At 39.2% G+C, this 15207-nt stretch overlaps 1 protein-coding gene across 5 annotated transcripts in view; it reads right to left on the reverse strand.

Annotated features, from left to right (window-relative positions):
- The window catches only part of LOC126473556 (AP-1 complex subunit gamma-1), a 188498-nt gene that overhangs the window by 58420 nt on the left and 114871 nt on the right, over positions 1-15207 (reverse strand). For 4 of the 5 annotated variants that reach the window (XM_050100703.1, XM_050100716.1, XM_050100692.1 and 1 more), the window contains 4 exons: positions 14737-14754; positions 9439-9534; positions 5823-6002; positions 5564-5710 (listed from right to left, as the gene is read on the reverse strand). In XM_050100703.1, the coding sequence (XP_049956660.1) occupies positions 5564-5710; positions 5823-6002; positions 9439-9534; positions 14737-14754 (441 nt within the window). The remainder of the gene's footprint in view (positions 1-5563; positions 5711-5822; positions 6003-9438; positions 9535-14736; positions 14755-15207) is intronic. The other variant, XM_050100697.1, reaches the window with a different exon arrangement.

Here is a 15207-nt window from a genome sequence, read left to right on the forward strand (position 1 = left end):
AATTCAAGGTTTTTGTTGATTGTGTTATGCCATTTGTAACATACACTGTCATCTAAATGTGGAAGATGTAAGCAAGAAGCGGTACCAATGGAAGTAAACAGCTGGTAAAACCACATCAACACTTTAAAAGATTCTTGTTAAAAAAAAGGAATCTGAGTTTCATCTAGCACTCAGTATACTTATGCAACAAACTAAATCTCCCCCATCAAACATTAACACAAATGAATTTCTTTAAGAGGGTGCTTGAAATTATGTGACCTTTACCCCTTCCAGCCAATACTGATATTGTGGGCTGGCACATCAATCCAAATATGTGCCAATTTTATTATTAATCTGTAACCTACATAAATTACTGTGTTAAGAGCCCCCAAGTCACCAGCTGTAGTAATGGCACAATTCTTTGGCCACCAGCCCCTCAAGTACCGAGTATTAAAAAGTCGGTAGCTTTCTGAACACTTTCTATTGACTACCCTCGGCAACCCCAAAGTTGTGACACTGTAAATCACCTGACGAAGTGGTGGTGTGTTGCCTGTGAGGAGTTGATTAACAGATTAATAACAGTAATTGTTCTGTAATATTGCATTATCCAGTAAGAGACATAGTCATAAATCTTTACTAAAAGTTCAGAATGACATTTTTCTTCTACTTTGTATTTATATGTCTCTAATTTAATTTCATATTTATTGCTACAGTTGTGTACCGCATTTTAAGATGACCTATATAATGCACATCCACAAATCCATGTTGCTTTCATCTGAAATTTATACTGCAGCATGTGATTGGCTTGAGGCGCGCGCACACACGCACACGCACACGCACACGCACACACACACCTGTGAGTTGTCAGCACTGGAAGGTAAACATGTAAATATTCCCCTTATCATGTCTCCTCATCTCCCTATGACAAGCCTACCTGCTCCTACACTCAGCTTGAGCCTTGAAGTGACCATCCAGCTTTTTGTACACCTACTGTAAGCTTTCCTGCATATTTTTGATTCGTGAAGGGGTCAGATGCAGACAACAACTGCAAGTGTTAAGTACTTATTCTTTACCAGTTTTGGACACATGTGTTATCCCTCAGAATCTATTAAATGTTAACACCCGTTACAAATGGAAATTTATATTCGAAACTGGTACAGAACAAAAATTTACTATTCACAACTGTAAGCTCTGCCCGACACCTTCATCAAATATTCATTGTTGTGCAGCCGCAGACAATTATCAGCCGAGTTTATGATATTAAAATCCACCAATGTAGGCAATGTGAATTTTAAACTACCACAAGCTGATTTGACAACAATTAGATTTTGAAGGATGTATTCATGGCTGTAGAGTCTTGGTGCACACCGTTTTCACAACAATTAGATTTTTAGTGATGTAATCACGGAAGTCAAGGTTAGGCACTGACTGGAATAATAAAGGGTCAACGATGAGATTTATCACTGGCATAATTTCACCAAATGACTGTCCCCACACGTCCAAATGCGAAAAATGGAATTCAGTGCTGCTGATTAATTTTCAATAAATAAAAGAAAGAATGCAGTTTGTGTATCTAAGTCCAGTCCACCTTATCCCTGTGAAGGTACAGTTCACCTGTTGTGCATAGTTTTATAATGTTCACGTCACTTGACATGTGCATATGAAAGGTCCAGGAAAGGAAGAGACTCATTAGTAACTATACCATTTTGAGTCAGTATAAACACACATCTGGGATCAGTGTATTTTGTCCCTCAAGTTGATTTCACAGTACTTTTATGCGACGTCTGGAGTTGTATAAGTAAAAAAATTATGTGACATCATTTAAATGTCCTCTTTATTCTAATGTCACAAGTCTCAAACTTCTAAACTGACAGAAAACTGATGAGCCCTTTCCCTTTCATTTTCATTAGCCTTCACACACAGTGGCATGTAAGAAAGCTACAGATTTGTTCGCGAATCTGGATTTTTATTCATTAGAATTCTAACGGAAACTTAAGTACGGAAACAAAACTGTTAATTACTGTGGCTTGCAACTAATTACTTTTTTCCACTATTGCTCATTGCATCTTTAATATGACTGGAAGGGAGCTGGGGTGTTGGTAGGTCAAGGTTCAACATGTTCAGGTGGCACAGGGAAGGTAGGGAAAATAATATGTGAAAATATATGGAAGTGAGCCCACCACATGCATTCTGCATTAACATTTTTTTATTTATTTTTCTTCTTGATCTTATTGATTTTCACACTGATTTTAGTTCATTGTTGCCTTTTGGTATTGGTCTTAGTCCCTAACGTTTCATCTTTTTTCCCCCCCACGCTTCATCCATAACATCCTTTTTGATTTTTCCCATGTATTTTTGCATAGTTTTTATCCTTCACCATCGATACTCGTTGCTTCCATCAGTGCCAATACAGAAAAGTTTCTGTATCCCTAGCCAGAACACAGTTCCACATACTGTTCCTGCATTGTTGCCTAGCTAGTGGAATCCCCCAAATGGCCTTACCATTAAATTACCCATCAACAGCTGCAACCCCTCCTTCCACAATGACCTCCATCTATCGAGATTCTGCCAGTCCATAGCTCCCACCAATCTAGTACTGCAAAACCATGTGAATCATGAGCCAACCTCCTTGCAATACCATCTCGCCATCTGTAAAAATTTCCTACTCTGCAAACCCAAATTCTTACATTCCATCTCGCGCAATGAAACACTTTCCCTCCTGGAACTAGAGCACCATGCATAATGTCAACATGTTCACCTTATACCCCTGCCTCGAACCATCACTATCCACCATCACTACAACAGCCTCCAACCCCCCCCCCCCCTCCCCCTCTGTAGCCAATAAATCCTGCCTTGTAGACCTATTCCATTTACCATACCCTCAGAAACTCACTCCCACCACCATACAGAAATCAGACCTTGTACAGGGTCCTGAAACTTTCCTCCAAAAGCCTTAGACACACAGAAGCATCTGACCTTTCCAAAGGCTTTACCTTTTGCCAGTATCCCAAATTCAATCAAGCTGGAGTCGTTAAAGAACCTCTCTCCTTCTTCTGGTGCCTAAAAAAAAGCTGGTCCAAAACTTGTAATCCTACCTGCAAACCAAGGATCCACCATTGTGGTTCTGAACCGCAGGGATTACCTGACTAAAGGACCCCGCCAGTTGCCAGATTCGACAACTTACAAACACTGCCACAGTGACCGCATTCCAGGAATTCAACAGGATCTCCAGTCTCTCCTAAAATCCTTCGGCTATTCCAGAAACCCTCTCCCCCTCTTCCACTCCCTATACTCCTTTTCTCTACATGCTTCTGTTAGTCCATAAACCCAACCACCCAGGACACCCAAACCATCCCATAGACTAACATCTTCAGCCTATTACTCTAACCTACCCTCCCACATAAAAGACGCGAACAATTTTCTCCACAGACTCTCCTAAGTTCCTGCTCCTTTACCACGCGGCGGCCCGCTTGTCACGATTGATGCCACCTCCCTTTACACTAACAGCTTTCAATGCCTGACTGACTCCAACCCCACAACCTCCTTCCTGGTCACCATGGCCAATTACAACCTCACCCACAACCATTTCACATTTGAACGCATCACCTACAAACAAATCTGTGGTACAGCAATAGGCACCTGCGTTACACTATCCTATGCCAACCTATTCTTGGGCATCTAGAGGAATCCTTCCTAATCACCAAAAATCCCCAACCCCTGCTTCCGATTAATTGATGACATTTTTATGATCTGGACTGAGGGTGTGGACATCCTATCCTCATTCCTCCAGTACCTCAACACCCTTTTCTGCATCTGCTTCACTTGGTCCTCCTCAATATAACAAGCCACTTGCCTCTATGTTGAACTCCACTGGAAAGTTGGCTATATCAGTACCTCCATGCACATAAAACCTACCAACTACCAACAGTGATTCTACTTCCACAGCTGCCACCCATCGCATATCAACAAATCCCTTCCATACAGCTTAGTCACTGATGGCTGTCGCATCTGTAGTGACAAGCAGTCCCTCTCCAAATACATCAAGGGTCTTGTTGAGACCTTCACCGACCAAAATTACCCTCCCAACCTTGTACCGAAACAGATTTCTAATGCCTTGTCTCTCCAGTCACCTACCACCCTGCACATACCAACTGGCCAACCCCAAAGGAGCAACCCCTCGTGACTTGATACCACCCAGGACTGGAACTGAGGAACTCATATTCTCTGCCAGCATTTCAACTACCTCTTGTCGTGCCCTGAAATGAGAAATATCCTACACACTATCCTTCCCATATCTCCCACAGAGGTATTCTGCTGCTCATCGAAATTACACAATATCCTTGTCTGCCCCTGCCCCTACCCCTTGTCTCATGGCTCATACATCTGTAATAGACCTAGATGCAAAACCTGTTCCATACATGCTACCACCACATGTCCACCAGTCTGGTCAAAATAACCACCTATCCCATCAAAGGTTGAGCTACCTGAGAAAACAATCAAGTGGTTTATAAAGTAAACTGCAAACCACTGTACTGCCTTCCATGTGAGCATGACTATTAATAATCTGTCTGCATGAATAGCCACCAACAAACTCTGACCAAGAGACAGCTGGACCACCCAGCTGCTGAACAAGCTGCCCAACACAGTGTACTTCACTTCAATGACTGATTCACAGCCCGTACATCTGAATCGTTCCTACCAACACTGGCTTTTCTGAACTGTACAAGTGGGACCTCTCCTTGAAATATATCCTATGTTCTCTTAACCCCTCTGGTTTCAATCTACACTGGTCCCTTGTCCTGCACCCATCTATCTCCTTCCCTGCTCCCATTCCAGCACTACACAACCTTCTATTTCACCAATACACCCAACCAGTCTTTTTCTCCTCCTCTAATTTCCTGCTCCCTTCCCCTCTCCCCAAAGCTCCCAACTGCACTTAGCAACCTTACCCTGTCTGCATCACTTCCCTGCTTGCTCCCATAAGCGGTACTACAACTTCCCCCTCTCATACCCTGCTATCCTTGCCTCAGCCTCCTCAGCCCACACTCAAGATTGCTTCTCCCACTAGGTGCAGTTGCTCACAGTCGGGTGGCCAGGAACAGTTGTCATATGTGTGTTGTGCTTCCATGAATGTGTGTGTGTGTTTTCTCGCACTTTAGAAGGCCTTTTGGCCAAAAGCTCAAATTTATAGCAGTCTTTTTGTGTGCCTGTCTATGATTGAACATCTGCTGTAGATGGTGACTATTAATTTATCCTTTTCATAATATTCTTGTTATTTCATCCTGAATTTTCCACTGTTTGACCTTGTTTGTTTGTTTGTTACCGAGCTAGAAAACTACACTCTTCAGAAGCACTTCATGTTAGTTGACAATTTTGATTTGTCTGTTAGTAGTTTGTGCATATTATTGTAAAATACAGCTGAGAACCATGGGCAGCATAAGTATTTGATCTGGGCTGCATGTGGCCTGCAGGCTGCAGTTTGACAATCACTGCTCTAAAGTATAATAAATATTGGTCCTAACTGATATGACAAATGGCCATTTATTACACGAGTATTATGAAAAACAGTACACAACTTACAAACCTTTAGGCATTCCAGAATAGTACTTCGATGTCGCTGTACAGCACTTGTATCAATGTACACAGTTTTTAACAATGTATTTAAAGCAACATAGCGGATATTTTTATCATTGTTCAGTAAAAACCTTCCTAAAATGTTGACAGCCAATACCTGAAAAAATTGAAACCTTTGAAAAGATAGTGGTTATAACATTCTGAAGGATTGCTCTACAAATTTTACTGCACTATTTACTTAGTACACAGATAATGTAAAGAACACTCACACGAAGACCACTCTCTGACTTTATATCCATAATAGACAACACAGTTTCATACAAAATGGTATTTCCCACATTCTTGCTTGTTTCTGTGTTTGTTGCTACTTGGGCCAGAATATCGTTCATAGCTTCTGAGGCTTCAGCATCATTTTTGCCCAATATTCTTAAAAGTCTAAGTATTTTCACCTAAAACAATCAATAAAAACAACATATTACTTATGTGGCTCTTAGTAAACATAGCAGCTTAGTGTGATTATTCCTTGTGTGATGACAGAATCACTTGCCATTGCGTGAAATTATAGTACCACGGAGGAACAATAAAATTAAAAGGGATGCACTACGTAGCTTTCAGAATTAATAGTTCCTTATTCAAGGAGGGGAGAAGGGTATGTTTGGGAAGGTTAAAACAAGGAGGCAAGTAACTCAGACCCCAGGATGAAATAGGCCCCCTATTGTGAAGGTGTAGGTACACAAAGAGCGAGGGAGGGACAAGGGACATCAGAGATAGTACAGTAGTAAGCACTGCATCTGCTTCAGCCCAGAAACGGTAATGGTAAGAGTGAGAAGTAGAGACATATTAGGGAAACGAGAGTGAACATGCACACACACACACGCACACAAACACACACACACACACACACACACACACACACACACACACACACACACAAACATACCGTATTTACTCAAATCTAAGCCACACTCGAATCTAAGCCGAAATCGAGGGAAAAAAAATTTTCCCGCATCTAAGCCACACCTGTTTAGGCCTCCAAATCGAAACAAAGTTGGTTCATTGTAATATGAGACACAATTTAGGTCGAATGAATGATGATACAGCTACAGTAGTTTGGTTCGAGTCGTAAGCTTAGCAGTTAAGCTTTACCAGGTAGCCATTGCTATGCGTCAGGCGCTCCGTCCGTATTTATAAGGGTACCCTTCCTTTTTCACGTGCTTCATCTGGTTTGAATCGATTGCTTATTTTTCTTTGATCTGATAAGTGCTGTTCTCTTTGTTTCTAGGTGTTTACGTCACTCTAAGCTGAAAATGCGTTATTGTACTGTGTCATGCATTGTTTGTCGCATTCTGATAATGTGTGTTTATGACCTGTCGCCGCTCGCAGCATGGCTTGCCTTTGTGCGGAAGAATTGTCTCATTAGCAAAACAATGCCAAGAGACTGCTATTTGTTGTCACTTACACTGGTGCTTTCTTTGATAATGATCAACAAGAACCAAATAATAGACTGCGTATGATAGAAGATGTTCTGAAGGAGAGTTTAGCTAAAATTTTTCGCCGTTTGAAAATCTTTGCAGACGCCTCTTTTGTACATTACATTCTGCACAGAAATTAGAGTCATCTTAGATCTAAAAATCTAGTCAATTGCCGTGCTTCATTTCTGACTGTATCACTATTAGGCATAAGAATAATACGAATATAAACATGACACGATATGTATATTCTTCCACGTTTGCTGTTGTCTCACACTAGTTTCGTAGTTTATTAGGCAGACAGGATTTAAATGAGATAGCAGCAAACACAAAAGAACACATGGCAAAATGTTTATATTCGGATTATTCTTATGGTGAAGACAATACTGCATGTGATTCACAATTCATAAAAGTTCCTATTAGCAACCATCTCTTCTCACAGGTAGGAAAAAATTCAGACTGTAGAGTTGGCCATACTGACAAACATCCCAAACAGTCTTGCCATTCGGATTTCCATAGAACATTGAAATGCTGCAGATGTACAATACGGAATTTTTATTTACTTTGTCGGATATTGTATGAAAATGCAGTGGTCGAAACTCGGGGCGGAGAAAAAAAGCTTGTCTTCCACCTTTTTTTAAAATTTATTTACTGACTCAGAGGTTTTGGCGCCAGTATTTATCTTAGTGCCTGCAAAGCATGCCTGTGTAGCGCTACATATATTTGATGGCAGAAGTTAGTTGTGGCGGCACCTACCAACATTTTTCAGAACTTCCGCTTACTTTGCACTCGATTCTAAGCTGCAGGCAGTTTTTTGGATTACAAAAACCAGAAAAAAAGAGCGGCTTCGATTCAAGTAAATACAGTAAATAACAGGGAGGGAGGTGGCAGTAATATGTCAATGGAGACAAGTGCAGCGGCGTGTTGGGACGTTGGGATGTGTTGGAGGGTAAGTTTCCATCTCTGGAGTTCAGGGAAACCAGTACTGGGCAGAAGAACCCAAAAAGCCTGTTTGGCGTAGCAATCAGGTCCCTTCAAGTCATTCTGTAGACCATGTTTGGCAACAGGATACTGGGTGCCCACAAGATTGACTGTTTTTCTACACACGTTCGTTTGCTCAGCCATTTTAAGTGGTGGTCATACTTAAAGAATACACTATGCATTGGACATAAGATACTTTATCAACAATGCAAAGTTTCTCTGTCTTTGAAATTGTAGGCTTTGTCAATCGTGAGTCTGAAGTAGGTGGTAGTGATTGGGTGTATAGGGCAGATTTTACAGCGTAGGTAGCATGGGTAGGAACCTTGAGGTAGGGAAAATGGTTTGGGAATGTTACAAGATTAGACTATACTGTTATGAAGGTTAGGAGGACAGCGTAAGCGACAGTGGGTTGTGTTAGGATATCAGCAAGAGAAGATCTCATTTCAGGGGCTGACCCAAGATAGTCACAGCCTTTTCAGAGTACAGTATTGAGGCCTTTGTGTGTGTGTGTGTGTGTGTGTGTGTGTGTGTGTGTGGGGGGGGGGGGGGGGGGGTGGGGGGGGGGGGGGCAACAAACAGCTAGGTCCTCAGTCCCATCAGATTAGGGGAGGATAGGGAAGGGTGCCCTTTCACAGGAGCTGTTCCAGTATTTACCTGAAGTGGTTTAGGAAAACCATGGAAAACCTAAATCACGATGGACGGACATGGGTTTGAATCGTCATCCTCCCGAATGTGAGTCCAGTGTGCTAACCTCTGGGCCACCTCGCTTGGTATATTGAGGCCTGGGTGGTACTGAGTGACAAAGGGGATGCTTCTAAGTTTTTTGGATGTGAGAACTGTACTATTAGGAGGGTGAGATGACTATAATGACCAGGAGTTCTGTTTGTAAATAAAACCTATGTGATAGCTGTTGAAGGAAGCCTGATAAGACCTATGTGATAGTAGTTGAAGAAGGAAGCCTGGGAAAGGCTGTTGAGAAATTCGGTGGTGGAGCAGACAAGTTTGTCATGGAAGCAGAGACTTTAGGGACAGGAATGTGTTATGTGGAAGGGACGGCAGCTGCCAAAGTGCGTTCCTTTTACTGATATGTGCTTCTGCTAATCATACTACACATTTTGCCTCATCAAGGTAGGTAATCGCCACTAGGTCTGTCTCATTTATTAGTTTCCAAGTTCACTTTATTCATCATATAATGGTTATGTATGAAGCCTGTCATCGGGTGAATATGAGGTTACTAATCACATAGTAGATTAAAACTTAATTTTAAAATTTTGTAAAACTGTGTGTGTGTGTGTGTGTGTGTGTGTGTGTGTGTGTTGGGGGGGGGGGGGGCTTCATTTTAAATATCTAAGAGGAGGAATAGTTTGCTGTAACACAGTCATAGTTAAAAGTAAACAGCTGCTTCCAGTAAACACAAAAATTACTGTACACTTACCTGCAGAAATGGATCACTAACACCTGAAACGTCATGTTCAGGGGAATAACCAGCCAATATTAAATTCTTCAGAATTCGTACTAAATTTGGTACAATCTGAAATCAGAGATAGCATTATTACCAAAAGATATTAAACAAATTACCACCTTTTTGGTTCAGAAACTGAAAAGCTTCTACCAAGTTGAGTGAACACACTGTATGGAAATGAAACAACAAGCACAAATAATTTGTTGGTCTAAGTCACAAACAGCCAACATAATCGTCAAATACAATGCACAACCACGTTAATCCTAAATATTCTAAATGAGCCCCAGATCTGTCCTTCAGACACATATCACATAGGGTTTTCAGTTAATATAATTTTATAGAGCTATTACCATTCCCACAATGAGAACTGTGTCACATATATGCATGAGAACCCCGGCATCAGGAACAGGTACAAAAATTCGTGTAAACATAGTATTTGAAGACAGAGAACAATAAATAGCCACAGTGAGCAGTGTTAAGTAAATTCAAACAGATATATGCACTAACAGCACAATCTAAAAAATCTAAATATAAAACCAGTAAATGTGTCAGATCCAAAGCTAAAAAATATTACTAAAGGCAAACAGAAATTACAAAACTTGGTGAAAATGGCGTAGGTTGTTATTCAGGTGGCTCATAATTGGGAAGTGCCAGACTCTAAATTCAATGGTTCAGAGTCTGGTCCTAGGCTAGTCCTGGGATTGTTTATGCCACTTATCACAATTGTCACTTCTTCCACTTCTGGCAATGAATTGCAGAAGTGCAAAATGTCAGTGATTCAGAGTCTACACTGAACTGTCAGACTCCAATAATGAGCCTATAAATTCAAAGTTTGGAGGAAGGCAAGGCCACTTCACCTCCAATACGACTATACCTAGTAAAGTAGTGCAGTGTCCAAAATAACAGTCACACTGAAGACAGCTTTATCTTTAGTATTATAACGATAACACATTGTATCCGTAAAAAAAATAAAAAATCTCTACAATCGCAGATAACTTTTCTTTCTGTGACAGCCATTTATGATTTCAACATTTCCAAAGTATAATGTCATAATGTTTTGTTGACGGAGAGACCAGCATAGACTTGGATCCAGAGGAAAAGGGAAGGGGAAGGGCCAGCCTTTAGCAGTCAAAATAACAGTTCTGGCATTACATCAACAATTAAGAAAAAAAAAGGACGGAAATTACAATCACAGGCTGCTGACTGGCAATTTAAACTCAGCTGCTCCCTACCAAAGAGGCTGTGCCACCACATTATTTAAATTTAGAGAGTGCTATGAACACAATCATGAGACACATATATATGTGCAGACAAGCTGGAATGCTGGATGACATATCATTTAAAAAATTCACTTAAAAATTATACAAACATTTTAATTAATAGTATCATATTCATTAGTCTCTACAATGCATGGTTTTACCAATAACTAAAGCCTACATGATTTGCTGATATAGAAAACAAGGGTGGCTGAAACAATAACACCAAATCACACAGACAATGAACCATGTCAAGAAAACAAGAGAAGAATAACCTAATGCCAGTACTTTTTGAAATTCCTTTCCACCTGTTTTCCATCTTACTAGGCGCAGTAGTGTTAGTTCAGTATTACAATTAGAACATCTCCATCCTGATGAACTTTAAAATATTTTCTTGTATTCTGTCAATGCCATTCAATTTAAAAGCACCTCAAATTTTCTGCTTCTTTACACTCTCATTTATTCACAGCATATTAAGTTTGTTAATAAGAGTAGGGGCTTCTTTGCTTTATTTTTGAACCTTTTTCTCATGTAAACTAAGTTCTTCAGCATATAAAAAAACTGGCAACTCTTTCAAAACACTGCCATTAGTGTGTTATTACAAGTCTTATAATAAAGATACCTGATCTATGCAGTGTATAGAATGCAACTATCACATCTCTTTCATGGTTAGAACGAGCGTTAAGCACAGGTTAACAGTATGTGGGATCCAAGTCACACCAGGAAATAGAAAACAATGGAATGAACTGAAAACTCTTGGCAGTGTTTTGATTTTTTATTATTAGTCATTCTGTTGCAGCAATATTAATGTTTCTACTGCTACAAATAATACTCAAAATGACGAATGGCATCTTAGAGGCAAGCATGCAGCTGTTAACTGATGAAACCCAAAATTCTTTTACGCAAGTAGTCAGAAAAGTACACAACAAAATGTTTTTGTACCAAAACATATAGTTTGAGTAAGATGTTCTGAATCATCTGCTTGTCCAGATCTAAGTCTGTTTGATATTATGTAATTCCTAGCTCCTTGTGTGTCATTCAATCTGACACTGCTTTGGTGACTTGTGTACCTATTTCTCTGCATATTTTACAGAAGCAGGTTTTCATAACATGGCCTCATGAGGCTGGGTGCCCACAACTGCAAACCTTCCCATCACAAAAATATCTGAGGGGATCATCACAATTCAATCCTGGTACCTTCAAAAAGTAACCAGCAATGCTAAGTGCTGGACCAAGGGACCATCTGAAAGAAAATGCTTATTCACAACCCATTTCCATCACAGAAATATTCCAACAAGTACCCTGGTACTTTTGAAATATGAGAGATTGCTGAAAATAATCTTCCCACCTCTACTTGAATGTACTTTATACACAGCTTTTCAGTCATCTCACATAATGCACACTGTACTTAGCAACACTAATAAATTTGTAAGTAGTAGATGAATAATCCATAAAACAGGCAAACATCTACTACACATCGTGCACTATATTTTCTTTGACCACACAAAATACCAATGAACAATAAAGCAGGGGAATGCATAAACATGCCAAGTCCAAGCACAATGTGAAAACAATACAGTGAACTCATGCAAGTGCTGAGAAGGACCTGAATTAAAAAGAAACACGAACAATAGCAATTTTGCAATAAAACAAAATAAAAAATCCAAAACATGCAGCCCTTTGCAGTTCTGCTGACAAAAGGGAAATTGGTATTATTTGTATGTTAAAATGTAGATGACAGGAATTTCAGAAATTTAGTTAATTTTTGGTAAAGCATACTACATATGTTAATTATGCTGCATAGATTTTATATGAATCCAATTTATGTTTGAGACATAGCTAAAGCAAACAACGGAAAATGTCTGTTACTACTGAGCAGAGTTGGTTTTTTTCAACTGCTAGTACCAGCAGAAAAATAAACTTTACAGAAGCAATATGTTCAACCCTGCCTTGCACAGTGTAAGCAAACCTTCAATCAAATACTCCATATCCACATAAGGAGCAAAATCTAACAATTTTTCCAAGAGGTCAGGACAGGTTCAGAAATTCTAGGCATCTGTTCAGGTCATACACGTTATGAGCAACACTTACATTCAAATTATACAGGCAGAAGCTCTTTAAACTGTGTCATCCTACCAAATGCCTTGAGATGAATAATGCTACTTTCCCCACTCTGCTAATATGATTATTCACAAATCAGTGCCACATTAATCGGGTGTTAACGTTCTCAAATAATACTAAAGAGTGAAACAAAACTAGTTACATCCACAAACTTTAACAACAATAAAAGAGAATAAATTCTTAGTTTCCAGATTATTCTCACACCACTGTGTGCCACTTTAGACTTTCCACTATCACAAATTTTACCTTGTTGCTCCTTTCATTCTGTAACCCCTCATTTTACAGACTTTGTTTATGTTTATCAATTTTTTTAGCACCTACCCAGTGACACACAATTTCCCTGACACCCTGCATATTACACTGATTCCCTCTTTCAAATTCTTCAAACCCTAGTATTTAATCAACTCAGCCAAGACTTGGAGTAAGAAGGGTCGCAGTATGTGCTACTTACTTCAACAAAATGTTCAACAGTTCAATAGAGGAGCAAAAGTGTCAACACCCTGCTTGTAACACTATTACTTCAATTACTCATAATGACTATGACAAAAGATAAAACACATGTGAATCTATAGAATGTGTCCCCACATGTAGCATGAATTTCCAGCAAAAGCAGGAAGTCTGCCAAACATAACAGTTATCACCTCTTTTGACATTAATCACAGTGACTTGGTCTGTACCAGGATTATTTTCAAATAATTGCCTGACATAACAATAATTAAGCAACAGGACAGCCACACTACATTTGTGAAAATAACATCATATTTCTTAGATTCAGAGAAGCTGAAGCATTTTCCATATCAGTTTGGATTACAGTTGGGAGTTCAAAGAAACAATAAACAGACGGTCTGGTGTTGAAAGATAGAGAGCAAACCTAATAACATCACTCTGAACATTTCAGATACCTTGAGTTCTACAAAAACACACACACACACACACACACACACACACACACACACACTGGAAATGAAGTTGGTAATTGTAATTTTGGACACTTACTTTTCTTTGGAAATGTGCTTTATAATGTCTGATTTTGGCACTGAACTGATACAATAAGCACCACTGAAAATTTCTTATGCAAAATCTAAAAGTTGACACTTCACTAGCGCATAAGTCATTATTTTTTATTAAACTATATCAAAATATTTGTATTGCTTAAGTAAGGGACTCTTTGTATTTGCTCATGAACAAAAGTGTTTATTATTCTCAAATATAAAAGACTTTTCTTCTCATCCAAGTAGCATGGAATTACACTAATGTGAGTATACTTTGTATATCACTCACATGCAATATCAAACACTTTCCGTAACCAAAATAATCCAAGAATTGGGGTAATCTTATCAAATGCAGCTTCAACCACATCAAGTGCAGATCTCTGTTTTCAGGATACTACTGGATTCTAATGATGAATACAAACCTAAAATTAACATAAATGAGTCATGACAGGTTATACCTCAGAGAATCTCTTACCACTCACTTTATTATGGGTTCTCTGCAGTATTTTAATTGTTTCAGAGCAGCTTGCTAGAAAGCTACTGAACTTTTGGTGAAAATGGAAATTTGCTCCTTCTCAGGAGCTTATTTTATTTCACATGTAAATACACAAAGCTAAAACGATATATTATTGTGCTTCACAATAAAAATGTTAGTTTTTCTGCAGAAATGCAGTTGTTAAGGTGTAGTATTGTAAGCCAATTGAAGGTTTCATAAAACATTATTTACAGTGTGACATCCCAAATATAATTAATATCATCAATGAAAGCTGCAAAACTCTACAATGGCAGAACCCTCTACATCATGAAGCAGTCCATCTCACAGAGTGGCAGTGAAATGCGTGCAGCAGTGTAAGTGGTAAGCCGCAAGTAAAGAAAGAAAACGAATTAACCATTCTTTTTACCTCACTGTGGCTGGTCTCCTAAACACCAAAAGAAGGAGAGAAAATGCACATTAGCTTCTCTGCTGCTCACTAAACAACTTAAATAAACAAGGAATAAAACACAATCTAGTTGGTTATTCTTTCAAACAAAAGGCCGGTACTGAAAGAAACTGATAAATAGGAATTACAATCAACTTAGTAGCAAACATGCACTAATACCAAAATTAACTTTGTTCTGTTACTGACAGTTGAAATTCATGGCTACTAACTGAAGAATCAAAACTGTAACCATCATTGGAAGTCTAGTGCAGTATCCACAGAATAATTTATGAATGGTTATGAAACAGCATATCTTACAATAACTTGTGACCTGAAGGCTGATGGATTTTAAGACCCAAAAGAGTACTAAGGAAAATCCTGCAAGAGATTACCAAAAAATTCAAATTTATTTCTGAGGAACTTCTCCATGTCAAATTGAGACAAAACACTTGT

The sequence above is a fragment of the Schistocerca serialis genome, chromosome 1, assembly GCF_023864345.2.
Source record: "Schistocerca serialis cubense isolate TAMUIC-IGC-003099 chromosome 1, iqSchSeri2.2, whole genome shotgun sequence".
Classification (NCBI taxonomy): Eukaryota; Metazoa; Arthropoda; class Insecta; order Orthoptera; family Acrididae; genus Schistocerca; species Schistocerca serialis.